Source organism: Neolamprologus brichardi, chromosome 14 (genome assembly GCF_056152115.1).
Source record: "Neolamprologus brichardi isolate AB-2024 chromosome 14, ASM5615211v1, whole genome shotgun sequence".
Classification (NCBI taxonomy): Eukaryota; Metazoa; Chordata; class Actinopteri; order Cichliformes; family Cichlidae; genus Neolamprologus; species Neolamprologus brichardi.
The window spans coordinates 1,436,595-1,450,211 of record NC_142117.1 but is presented as its reverse complement, the minus strand read 5'-3'; the positions used below and the strand labels follow the sequence as shown (position 1 = coordinate 1,450,211).

General features: G+C 42.9%; 1 protein-coding gene across 3 annotated transcripts in view; it reads right to left on the bottom strand.

The window, feature by feature from the left end:
- Positions 1 to 4,680: 4,680 nt before the first annotated feature.
- Positions 4,681 to 13,617, bottom strand: part of LOC148098680 (protein NLRC3-like) — a 321,437-nt gene continuing 312,500 nt past the window's right edge. For 2 of the 3 annotated variants that reach the window (XM_087850558.1, XM_087850564.1), the window contains 3 exons: positions 10,503 to 10,676; positions 5,770 to 5,816; positions 4,681 to 5,621 (listed from right to left, as the gene is read on the bottom strand). In XM_087850558.1, coding sequence (XP_087706684.1) covers positions 5,059 to 5,621; positions 5,770 to 5,816; positions 10,503 to 10,676 — 784 coding nt within the window. In that variant the 3' untranslated portion in view covers positions 4,681 to 5,058. The remainder of the gene's footprint in view (positions 5,622 to 5,769; positions 5,817 to 10,502; positions 10,677 to 13,617) is intronic. The other variant, XM_087850559.1, reaches the window with a different exon arrangement.

Below are 13,617 nucleotides of genomic sequence, written 5' to 3'. Positions count from 1 at the left end.
TGCAGTCTGCAGTTCTGTTGAAGAAAGATGTTGAATCTTTTCAATATTTCTTGAAAAATAATTGATTTATGTGCATTTTTCCCCCACACTGCATCAAATTAAGGTTGATTACGTCGATTAAGCATCATGAGGTGGAGGGTGGTTCCCTATTTTTTTTTTTTTGTTACTGGGAGTTGGACCCTGTTAGTCAGTTTGCTTAATATTTACGCCAAGTACTCTTTAAAATACCAGAATAGGGAGGATGGAGCAGGTTTAAGTTTATTAGATTGATCAGTGTTGCTGAACTATGAAATATTTTTTTGCATACAGGTCTAACAGAATAGCTTTAGTGTTTGTTTTTAAACTTGAGTATGAACTGAGGCAAAATGCAGCAAGATATTTAAAAAACAGTTTTATTGATTAAAAACACTATATCGGATTCATATCGGTATCGACAGATATCCAAATTTATGATATCAGTACCGGACATAAAAAAGTGGTATCGTGCCATCTCTAGTCACTATGGCGACTCCAATAGGGTTACCTGTTAACTGTGGTGTATGTATGTATGGTGAAAGTCCCTCTTTTTGCTCCTCCCCTCACCTGTGGATGGACGGTGCTGTTACCGTGGTGACAGCTTGGATGTGTTTCAGTCCTGCCTGGTTATCACTGCAGGAATCTTTACTTTCACATTTATTACAGGTAATAACTCTGATTTTTCTGTGTATTATGAACTAAATGTATCCTGATACACACAGAGATGGATGAGCAGAGGTCACATGATGAAAGAACAAACATGGAGTCTTTGATTTATTTAGATATTTATTGATGAATGCAAACAAACCCTGACACTGAACCATCGTCGAGCTTTCACAGAACAAACCTGATCACATGACCTGCTGACCCAAACAGTGAAAAGCTCCATGGCAACAACAACAAACAGCCTCACATATGTTAACAGAGGCTGTTAGAAGCACAGAGTCTTTACAGTCTTTCTCCTGTTTGTACACAGATCTCTGCACATCTTCATCACAGTTACTCACAGACGTGCAGAGTGTGTGGATATCAAAGCTAAGTTTCCACCATTTACACTACATTTGTAGTCTGTACTGGGACTCATGGAGCATCTCTCTATGAGCACTCAGTGCTTTAACCAGTGAGTCCCAGTTTAACCAGCAGCCTTCACACCACACATCACACAGACATGGAAACTTCAAACCCTCAGACTGAAGTCACTGGCAGTCTCTGGCACCAGCGACTGCGCTAACAAACACAGCAAACAGTGAAGGTTTGGTAGAGAAAGCCGGTTGGGTAATACCAAGTACGTGGCGGAGGAGGCGGGGTTACATTACTAGATGATTAAACATGAAACTATTTTGCTGATAATAATTGAAATGATTAAAGAAACTCATGATAATTCATAATTTTATAAACTGGAATGATGAAATTATATTGGCTGGATCTGATTATTGGGGGGTCATGACCCCCGTAACCCCCCTGGAAATTACGCACCTGGTCCTGAGGTCAAATCCACCATCTTTGTTTCAGTGCTGAGCTTCATGCTCTCCCGTGTTTGTGTGCGTCCTCTCCGGTACTCCGGCTTCCTCCCACAGTCCCAACACATGCAGTTAGTGGGGTCAGGTTAACTGTGAGTGGTTGTGTCTCTGTGTTATTCCACCTTAATAAATGACTTCCTGTTAGCATTAAGTGCTTCTGTAGGACTTGTGGAGATCAGAGAAATATTTTACTGCTATTGTTCATGGTCATCATCATTACCATATCATTAATACCATTAATAACATAATCTACAGCATTGATATTGTATTCAGATGTTTAAACATATTGGCACCCAATTAACTTTTATTACAGGTGCAGTTATAACCACTTTAAACTGTTGAGTTAAATCTATAATCTTAAATGTTTATATGCAGATTACATTGCATTATAAAAGAAAGGCTTAACTCTGAGTACACTCTGTGCCAAAGTAGACAGGAAGCGCAGGCTTTTGCAGAGCGTGCTTGTGAAAGTGAAACTAAAGCAGAGTCTAAGTGTGAGTTACTTTGAGGAGCTGTTGGGAGGATGCTATTTGAATAACCAGGTTATTCATTGTTATCTTTTATTCATTTATATCCTTTTTATTAAGCTTTGAGTAGTGGCATTCATTTACAGCATTTATTCAATATATTACATATATATAGTTTTAGTAAACTGCTACACATCTGAGGGTGGCCTCTGTCTGGTTGTGAGTGTTAGTGGGTGAGAGGTGACACAGAGTGAGGTCAGGACACACACACACACACACACACACACACACACACACACACACACACACACACACACACACACACTGTAGGTAGGCTTATGTTCTAGGTGAGAGTTCAGATATATTTTGTTTGTAACTGCATTTTTGTGCGTGCAGAATTGCTAGTTTGTTGCAGAGCATGGCCCGAGGTTTTGGAGAAGCGAGAGCGAGATGAGCTACCAGAAGCACCTGTCACGGAGGCGAAGAAGATGCTCTTTTAAACTTTGTTAAAGTCGTTAACAGAACATTTGTGTTTTTGAAGCTTATGCATATATTGTATCTGTTTGACGTATGAGGGGGCGTCATGAAAATAAACCTGATGGTATAAAACATCTGCTTGTGTATTGCTAGGCAGAGATCGATGCTGATTGTGTAACAGTGTTCATCTCTCACCGCGTGTGTGCATTAAAATCGTCGTTTGACCTAACCCTCCTGGATCAGTGTTGTTTGTGTCCCTTCTCAGTATCTGAACAACAGACTGATGTCATTTTCATGGTTGGATCATTTAAATGAAGCTGGACTCAGATGCAGTAAATAAGCTGATTGATCATTAATGAATAAAGCTGGTCAAACACATCACGTGGACACATGTGATTGTGTATTGTAGTATTGATCCCAATGCTGGTATTAGTCCTGGATCAATAACACTGGATGGATGCGTTCAGCATGGAGCCCCTGAGCTGTGTTACAGACAAACATGAAAACTGACAGGTCTGTGTCATTCACAGTCTGTAACACTTCTAAACAACAGAGGCTGACCCAAGTGCCTCAGAGCCAGGCACGCTCACATCACAGCTCTCTAAATAAGCCAGTTTCAAAATAAGAGCTGAAAGCTGTGTTTGCTTGTGTTAGCTTATTATTGTGGAGACTAACATTCAGTGATCATGTGTTCAGACTCATAATGATTCCTCTCAGAAATCCTGATCTTTGTATTTACTGTGTGTTGGATCAATAACTGAGATTCATCGTATCACACAGCTGTGCTGCTGCTGCTGGTGATGTCAGCACATCTGGAACAATACGAGGTATCTGCTACCAGACTGAGCAGGACGTGAGACCTGTGGACTGTTTAAAGCTGTCCCTCCACAGCTCACTCAGACCTGATCCACACCTCAGTGATATTCTCTGACTTCCTCAGTAGAGACAGAAACCATTCAGATCTGGGACGATCAGCTGACTGATGATGTCACACAGACTGTGTTTTTCAGGAACAGTGATTCTGATGTGAGCCTGCTAGCTGACAGCAGACCTGATGAAACCACATGTTCACATCTGTGAGGACAGACTGGACTCTTTGACTGCACCTTGGTTCTCCTCAGAGGTCTGTACAGGAGCATGTCCACCCCCACTGAAGATCTCAGTCACTGTGAAACATAGAAAGCTGCTTGTGTAGCCTCTGCCTCACATGTAGATACAGCTACAGGTTTCTCTGTCAGTCAGACTGAAACAGTGTCCTGATGCTGCATCATTCAGCTCTGTGCCCCAGTCAGCATCACTGTGAGCTACCAGTGTCAGTGTTTCTGCCCTTTTCCTGTAACACTACACTCAGCACAGGCTCAGCTGCTATCCAGTGTTGGACTTTGGCTTCAGCTGCTGTGATAGATCCTCTAACATAGATCAGCTCTGCTACATGTTGTTAGATAAGTGCAGCTGCCTGTCATGTCCTGATGTTTCTCTGGGTCAGCAGCTTCTCCATCAGAGGTTCACATGGAGCTGATCCAGTATCTCCAGTAACTGTGTTCTGTGCCTCACTGGTTCATCCTTCTGTCTGTGTGACGTCAGTCAGATGTTGAAGTTAAACTCTGTAATCTTCACTGTGTCACAGAGTTCAGTGAGTCCCGTTATTCACAGTATCAATCAGATCATCAGAGAACAGCTGATCAGCAATCAGTGGTGCCAACAGCACCTCCTGTGGTGAGAGGATGCAATAATGCAATGTAGCATTTTTACACTCAACACTTCCAGTCATGAAACTGTCTGTTGGATCTGTTTGACGTTGCTTTCTTGTGTTGCTTTCTTGGTTAGAGTTCCTCACAAATGTCCAGATTATTCTTCTAATGAGGCGTCGACCATGTTTTCAGTTCTTTGGAAGAAAACATCGCCCTTTGCCATCCTTACTTTTCTTTGACTTCTTCAAATGCAGCTGAACTCCAGCTGGTATTTTATTGGACTTTGCAGCTGTTTCTGGTCATCAGTTCATTCCTGCAAACCTCTGAACCTGAACAACAATGATGCTGCATTGCTGGCTGATCCCAAAAGGTTGATTCTGTTCATCTGGACGTTTTCAGAAACGTTTGCTCACTGATCAGGTGACTTCTTCAGTCTCAGCTGACTGCAGCTTTACAACCTTACAAACAGCACATTTGCACAATGACTGAAACCAGCAGCACCTGATATATATGATACTAATATAATACATATACATATATAATCCATACTAATGATGAAGGAACTGAGCTCACAGTCCATTGTTCATTCAGTGAACTACTCAGTTTATTTTGGGCCTCAGAAATGCTCACTCTGTTTGTACATCACTGTCAGCAATAGACTCATTCTGCTGTGTGGACAGGAACACATGTGACATCACTTCCTGTTTGTTTGTGACTGAAGAGGAAGAAGTTTACAAGGAATCATTTAGAAGAGTTTCAAACATCAACTGATTGAATCCATGAATCTGAAAACGTGTTTGTGAGTGAAAGAGACAGACATGTACAGACTGAACTATCTGTTCAACAGTCAGAGTGTTTCTGTAACAGGAGACACTCTTTACACCCCACTCAGCACAGGGACACTGAGGAACCAGACCAGAGAAACGCAAACCCAGGATAAAGAGTTTGAGTGAATGTGGTGTTGAAGGTGTGGAGGTGGATCAGAGTGTCAGAGGAGACTCTGTAGAAGGACAGAGTGCCAGCAGGACAGTCCACATACACTGCTGCTCTGTTAGAGACAGAGGAGGAGGAGGAGGAGGAAGAGGAGGAGGAGGAGGAGGAGGAGGAGGAGATGGATGTTGGTCTGTTATTGTGCCAGAAAGAACGAAAACCATCATCAGAGCAGCACAGACTCCAGGACTGATCATTGTGTCCAAACAAACAGTCAACACTGCCTCCTTTACTTCTGATGCTTCTGTAACTCACTGATATACAAACGACTCCTCTCCACTCGACCTCCCAGTAACAGCGACCAGTCAGACCATTTCTACACAGCAGTTGATGAACATCAAATCTGTCTGGATGATCAGGATATGACTGAACCTCCTCCACACGTGTCACCTTCCTGTTGTTGTCAGACAGTTGGAGCCTTGTGTGCACTGTGTTTGTGTCGATTGTGAGTTGACAGGAATCTGATGGAGAGAACAAACACAATCCAGCTGCAGTTATTGATCCATCATCTGTTCATTGATTGACACTTTGATGATGACTCCTGACATGATGAAGATGGTTGAATGTGTGCTGCTTTGTTTTCATGAATCCCATTAAAAACACACTTACACTTCCTCAGACCTGGTCTCAACCATCGGACTCCAGCAGGCTCCACCCTGAAAGGAGGAGGGGGGTCAGAGCAGCACAGTCAGCATGCACACATGGACATTACATGGCTCTCATACACACACTGTTACACACTGAGCTCAAAGCTCGGCTCCACTGTTTTATTCAAAGAAATCTACATTTATTTATCAGCACATTTAAAAACAGGTTGAGCCAAAGTGCTGCACAGAGTAGAGAGAAAATAGGAAACATACACAGTAATTACTATAAAGACTCGTCAGAATTGAAAGCTACAGAGTACAAATGTGTTTCCAACCGGGTTTTAAAAATGTCGAGTGTTGGTGACGACCTGATGTGAAGGGCGACTGTTCCAGAGTTTGGCTGCAGCGATCGATAAAGCTCACCTCTGTTTTTACGTCTAGTTCTGGTCAGAAGCTACTTATCTGCAGACCTGAGGGCTCCACTTGGATTATTTTGTTAAAGAGAGATAAGATGGAGCCAATCACTCAGAGATTTAAAGACAAACAACAAGATCTGGAAGTGGATTCTACCACGTACTGGTAACCAGTGGAAAAAGCTGGAAAAAGCTGGTGATGGGTCGTCTAGCACAGACCCACCGCTGGAACCAGACAATTCATGAGGGAGAGAACTGTGACAGCGCCGTTCCTTCACTTGACCTCAGTCGCTCTCGTCTGCTCCCTCGTAACACTGCTCTTTATTGAGGTTACATGAATATGCATAAGTTCATTAACATGTGACGTCTTACACAGGTATGAACAAAGAGTACCAGTCTGTGCATAGTGTAGGTGTGTGTGTGTGTGTGTGTGTGTGTGTGTGTGTGTGTTTTCCAGATGTGACCCTGTGACCCCAAAGCTGGTGCTAAGAGTCCAGTGGTCCCCCTAACAAAGGGCTCTTATACTTAACCAGATACAGAGTAGGTGTCCTCCTAAACCATGAATCAGTAAGAGAAGGTACGACCTCTCTCATGACCTTAAGGTGTGTGTGCATGCCGGAGCACTCTGGAAGGCACACAGAGTCTTTACAGACTACTAAGGCTACGTCCACACGTACACGGTATTTTTGAAAACTGAGATTTTCCGTTTTCGTTTTAAAAAATAATCCCGTCCACACGTAAACGTAGAAATGAAGGAAAACGCTGCTAGGAACACGCCAAAGCAACAGGTGGCGATATATTCCTAACCGTGCAGAAATGTTGGCCAATCAGAAGTCTAGAAGCCTCGGTGAGAAATAGTAAACAAAGCTGGGGCATAGAAGCAGAACCGAGTCGTATGTGTGGAGGGACAGTAACTGTGTGTATATGTAAGCATTTAAACACTGCAGAGACAATTAACAGTAACAGTATTGTAGAAATTCATTTCACTGAAACAATAATGTGGCGCACAGTGTGACGTCAAAAAAGGCGCACACCTTTGACGCTGCGTTTTCTGCGTTTTCTCTGTTTTTCTCGTCCACACGTAAATGCAAAAACTGAGTTTTCAAAAATATCCACCCTGGCCGGAGTTTTTAAAAATCTCCGTTTTCAGTGACCAAAAACGCCGTTTACGTGTGGACGAAAGGTGCAAACGCATAGAAAAATCTGTGTTTTCAAAAATACCCGGGTACGTGTGGACGTAGCCTTACGGTGTGTTCACACCGAACGCGATGGACGTGAATAGAGCGTCAGGTTTACATGTAAAGTCAATGGGGGTGACACACACGATGACACGCGATTGCAGGTCCCGCGTGAATTCGGAAGCAGATTTGCGTCGCGAAAACGCCAAAACGCGTGAAATGCGCGTCAGTGTAGCGCGTCTGGCGCGTTTGACTCGCGAAAAAAAACACGCGCGTGAGTTTTTGTGTTGCATTTTGTGCATACGGGCGTTTCGCGTCTACCGCTCGAGTTGGAAAAATCTGAACTCCAGCGTCAAATCGCGCCGCGACAACCAATCAGGAGCCTGGTGACGTGGCTCTGACCTAGGTCAAAGGGGCAGATCCAGCCAAAGCCCTTCATTCTTCATTCAGTATGGAGGAAAAGCTCATCAGTGCCGTGGCTAATCACCCAGAGCTATATGATGCTAGCTGCTACTTCTACTGAGACAGGAATAAAAAGGACCTATCTTGGAGACACATAAGTGAGGAGATCGGGCAACCTGGTAAGTTCATTCCTTCTTCTTTTTAATTTTCAGACTGACCCGATGAACCCGCGCAAAAGCTAGCGAGCCCGCCTACTGTCCCGCTATTTTCCCACTGATGTACAAATACCTTTCTGCTAACAAGATAATGCGTTTATTCAGAGGACATCTGCAGGAGAAAGTGGAAGAGCCTCAGGGACACTTATAATAAGGAGAAGAAGACAGAGAAGGAGAAGATGAGTGGGTCTGCAGCAGGATCGGGGAGGAGATGGAAGTTCTTCGCGGTCATGGGGTTTCGGGACCCCTTCCTCACCCCGCGGGAGACAAGCAGCAATATGGTGCTGACCGTGGAGAACTTCTCCCCCGAGGACCAGGGACAGCCCGGAGAGGCAGCAGGGGAGTGTCAGTCAGAAGGTATGTTTACAATGAATTAATGTAGGCAGTTCATTTATGCGTGTTGTCATACAGGAATATATTTTGTTTATTAATAAACAGTATACAGTAGTCCCGCTGTTCATCCGTCACTGCTTCGCCTTTTCACTGATGTTTTTTATTGCACCGTACAGCTTTCAACGATGCGCATTGCATTCTGCAGCCCAAATGACAAATCTCGTCGGTGTCGTGTCTCCTGCGCTTGCCAAACTTATCATGTTTGGTTTTGATAACCATCACGTCCAATAGAAAAAAACAGCACAAAAACACTCATAACTATGACCCTCATTCGGAAATAGACACCTGCACCGGGAGCAAAAAAGGCGCACAAAAGTGGCGTCGCAGACGGAGAAAAAGCGCGGCATAATACTTTTACGTTTTAAAATCGACAAAGGTTTGCACTTTGAGAATCAACTTGTGAGAACTGTGACTACTGTTCATGTGCTGCAATAAATGAGAGACCACTGTATATAATAAGTATATAAGTATATAATAATATAATATTCTCTATGACTATTGTCTTCAACCTGTTAACATTTAATATTGTCTTGATAGAGTCAAGTAATCATGCAGCAGAGCATCCCCTGTCTCTTCTCCTGGCTCCCCAGTCCCTGGTCCCTCAGCTCCTGCTGCTGCACCCACAGGTATGAACATCAAGCACTGACAGCTTTTTACTTGGTTGGATTCCCTTGTGATCACCTTTACTAAATATCTACAACCAATCTGTTTATATCCTGTTTTTTTCAATTTTGAAAATGAAAATCTAGTAGCAGCCTTCTCATTACTTTGTGTTGTTTTGTGCTGTGTTTTACAGGCCCACAGAGGAGGACAGCTCGAAGGCGGGCGAGGGACGGGTCCCAGGATGGTCCATCGGCGGTGGAGCTGGCCATCCTGGAGTCCCTAAAGAGGCCACGCCCGTCTCCAACAGAACATTTCCTCCTCGGCCTTGTTCCTGTTCTGGAGAGCATGCCGCCTCAGACACGAGAATTCGTGAAATTTCAAATTTATAAATTAACTTTTGAAAACAGCACAGCTGTGTTAAATTTGGAAACATTGGACCCTAATGATCAGTCGTTTTCTGATGAGGCAGCAGCTCTCCAGGGCAGAAACAATGTTCTTATTTTTCTCCTCCTTCTCCCTGAGGCTCTTCCACTCCAAGCTGGGTCCTTTTTATTCCTGTCTCTCTGTAAATAGTTACATTTCATATATTTATGTTTAATGTTTTTGTTACTGAATTTATATATTTTTTCAAATAAACATTTATAATGACAAATGTCTCTGTTCTACTACACAGCAAATATTGGCACCCGACTTGACAAAAGTAGAATTTATTTCATATTATACTAATGACAAAACATACTAATACAGTGGGATGAAAAGTTTGGGCAACATTGTGAAAAGTAATTATTTTCCTGTACAAATCGTTGGTTGTCACAATAAAAATTGTCAGTTAAATATATCATATAGGAGACACACACAGTGATATTTGAGAAGTGAAATGCAGTTCACTGGATTTACAGAAAGTGTGCAATAACTGTTTAAACTAAATCAAGCAGGTGCATAAATTGGCAACACAAAAAAAGAGAAATGAAATAAATATTTAGTGTATATCAATGTGTGTGTCTCCTATATGATATATGTAAGTGACATTTTTCATTGTAACAGCGATTCATACAGGAAAATGATGGTGATGCTGCTCCTGTCTGCCTCTTTATCACACACAAAGACTGAAATGATTCACAGCCTTGTTTCATCCTTCTGTCAGTGTCACTGACTGTCACTGTGACTGTGGACATACAGCATGGGAAACATACACATGGCTGACACTTTATTAGGTACACAGTGACCACTATCTCAGGTAAACCGGTGACCTAATAAAGTGTATTTAAAGTTACAAAATGTTGTCTATGTCCAAATATTTATGGACCTAACTGTAGGTCTACTTTTAATGAAACTCTCAACATGACTTATCAGTTATCATTAATGTTCCTGCAAACAGACTCCTTGGAGACCCCCTACGTACTATAGAGCTAGACTAGTGTGTCTGTCCCTGAAAATATTCCTGCATGTGTGATTGTTCATGTCTCATCTGCAGGAAACAAACAGGAAGTGAGTGAAGGACACAGGAAATGTTTCCAGCTCGTCCTCCTCTATCAGACATTCTCTCCATACCTGAGAGTGTCCAGTCTCCAGCCTGGATCCTTCAGTCCGGACGACAGGAGCTTCATTCCTGAGTCACCTGGATGATTGTAGCTCAGGTCCAGCTTTCTCAGATGGGAGGGGATGGAGCTCAGAGCTGAGGCCAGAGAAGTACAGCCTTCCTCTGTGATCAGACAGCCTGACAGACTGCAGACACACAAAACAACAATCAATCTTTTAAAGATCATTTTATGTTTGTCACAATAACATCTATCCATTTACATCCATTCAATGTAACTTTATTTAAAAGTGACAATTCCCAACAGACAACAACAGTCGTCTGAAGCTGTTTAACAGTGTAAGGTAACAGCCTCCAATATTAGAGAGAAAGCCCCAAAAACCAGACAATCCACTGTGAGCAGCACTTGGTGATGGTGGGAAGGAAGAACTCCCTTTGACACAAAGATCCTCCCAGTGAAAACAGGCTCCAGGAGGAGAATCTATCAATCAATCAATCAATCTTTATTTATAAAGCACTTTTCATACAAAGATGTAGCACAAAGTGCTTTACATGGTTAAAAGCGGCCAACCCCACCCCACCACACCCCGCCCTCCAACTCACTCCCCACACTCTCATTAACATAAACGATCATGGATACATATCCACCCCCCACGCACACACACACACATTCTTAAAGAGTAAAATTGGGCTGGGCACACATGAGCCAGGTGAGGAAACACTATCACGGGGAGCCGTCTGCACAGGGAGCCGGTCACAGACCGCAGCCTCCAGGATGGGCACACAGCAGGAGGGAGGCAAAGAAGCCCCCAGCCAGGCTGAGAAGACCCCCAGAGCCCCAGCAGCCACGGTCGATCACAACCCTGGTGCAGAGAGCCCCCTCCGAGGAAACACTGGTGATATGACCTAATAAGAGTATATACAGAATAAAAAAAATAAAATAAATAAGAATGGGATACAGTATAAATATAAATATGAGTAAGAAGATAATTTAGGTTTTACCTAAACCTAATAATATAAATAGAATAACAGGATAGAATCAATAAGCATAAAATAAATAAACGTTAAGTAAAAGTTAAATTAAAAAGGTGGGTCTTGTTCTTAAAAACATGTACGTTCTCTGCGGCCCTGAGCTCCTCCGGCAGGCTGTTCCACAGACGAGGACCATACCACTGAAACGCTGCCTCTCCGTGAGTATGTGTCCTGACTTTAGGGACAATCAAAAGCCCAGTACCAGAGGACCTCAAGGTCCGCGAGGGTTCATATGGTAAAAGCAGATCTGAGAGATAAGAAGGCCCAAGACCATTAAGACATTTAAAAACCAATAAAAGAACTTTAAAATCGATCCTGAAACACACGGGGAGCCAATGCAGCGATTCTAAAACCGGTGTAATGTGGGCCCGCCCTCTGGTCTTCGTCAGCACACGAGCTGCAGAGTTTTGTAAAAGTTGTAAAGGTGAAATATTCTTTTTGGGGAGACCAGAGAGCAGGGCAGTAATCAATGTGACTGGTAATAAAAGCATCAGCATCTCCGTGTTGGCCCGAGAGAGAACAGGGCGGACTCTGGCTATATTCTTTAGATGATAAAATCCAATTTTGGTTACACGTTTAATATGAGGGATAAAACCAAGCTCAGAGTCAAAAACAACACCCAGGTTTTTCACTTGTAGTGAAGGATATAGTGAAAATGCCTGTAATTTAGACAAGAGTTTCTCTCTCTGAGCCTCAGGACCGATGATTAAAACTTCAGTTTTGTCCTGGTTAAGCTGTAAAACGTTTTCTGCCATCCAAGATCTTATATCTAAAATACAGTTAAAAAGGGCATCCATTGGTCTGTTGTCATCAGGAGACACAGAGATGCACAGCTGAGTGTCGTCAGCATAACTGTGGAAGTTCACTCCATGCCTCCTGATGACACCGCCGAGAGGGAGCATATACAAATTAAAAAGTACAGGGCCTAAAACCGACCCTTGAGGCACACCACGTGTCATTCTATGGATCTTAGAGGAGCATGTATCCATACTCACCATAAAAGTTCTGTCTGAGAGACAGGAAGTGAACCAGTTGTGTACAGCACCAGAGAGGCCCACCATGTGTTTCAGTCTGTTTAAAAGAATAGCGTGGTCTACTGTATCAAAGGCTGCGCTTAGATCCAGTAGCAACAGGACTGAGAGATTTTGGGAGTCCCAGTTACATCTAAGATCATTTAAAACCTTTAGCAGAGCAGTCTCTGTGCTGTGGTTCACCCTAAATCCAGACTGGAATATCTCCAGGATCTGTCTATCATTCAGAAAGTCATTAATCTGAGTAAAAACAAGTTTTTCTAAAATTTTACTTAAAAATGGTGAGTTGGATACAGGTCTGTATTAAAATCATTACAATCCAAATTGCTCTTCTTCAGAAGGGGCCTCACCACCGCCGTTTTAAAGGCAGCAGGGAAGACACCCAACTGAAGAGAGCAATTCATCATGTATGAAAGCTCAGCTTCAAAAAAAAATCTACCATGACTGGTTGCAGGGTGAGGGGAAAGAGAAGAGATGAGCTCAGAGAGACACAAAAGTTAAGGACAGTCGTGACATATAAAAGCATCAGGAGTGAAAAGAGGGGAGAAGAAAGCAGAGCATCATCAACAGCCTGAGCCTATAGCAGCATCACTAAGGGATGGTTCAGGGTCACCTGATCCAGCTCGAACTATAAGCTTTATCAAAAAGGAAAGTTTGAAGCTGATCTTCAAAGTAGAGAGTGTGTGTCTCCTGAACTCAAACTGGGAGCTGCTTCCACACCAAGTCCAACATAGCCAGGCTGAGTCGTTAGATTAGTCCAAAGTAAAGTCAGAAAGACATTATTTGTGTCACATTTTAGTGGAAATGTACAACAACTGTCCAAAAGTTATTTCTAAATCTGATATTAAACAGTTTAAATGGTGAAAAAAGCTGTAAAGAAAACAGAGTCAATAAAAGCCTCTTTAGAGGGTCACCAGTTTAAAACTCAGACATTTAAACTGGTGATTCTCCTTCTCTGCTCCATTTCCTCTCTAGACTTCCTGTTCCTAGGAGGGATGTGATTGGCTGAACGTCCTTTTAGCCTTTCTTTAGTTCTTTGGGTGCTAATCAAAGAGGTAAACACACG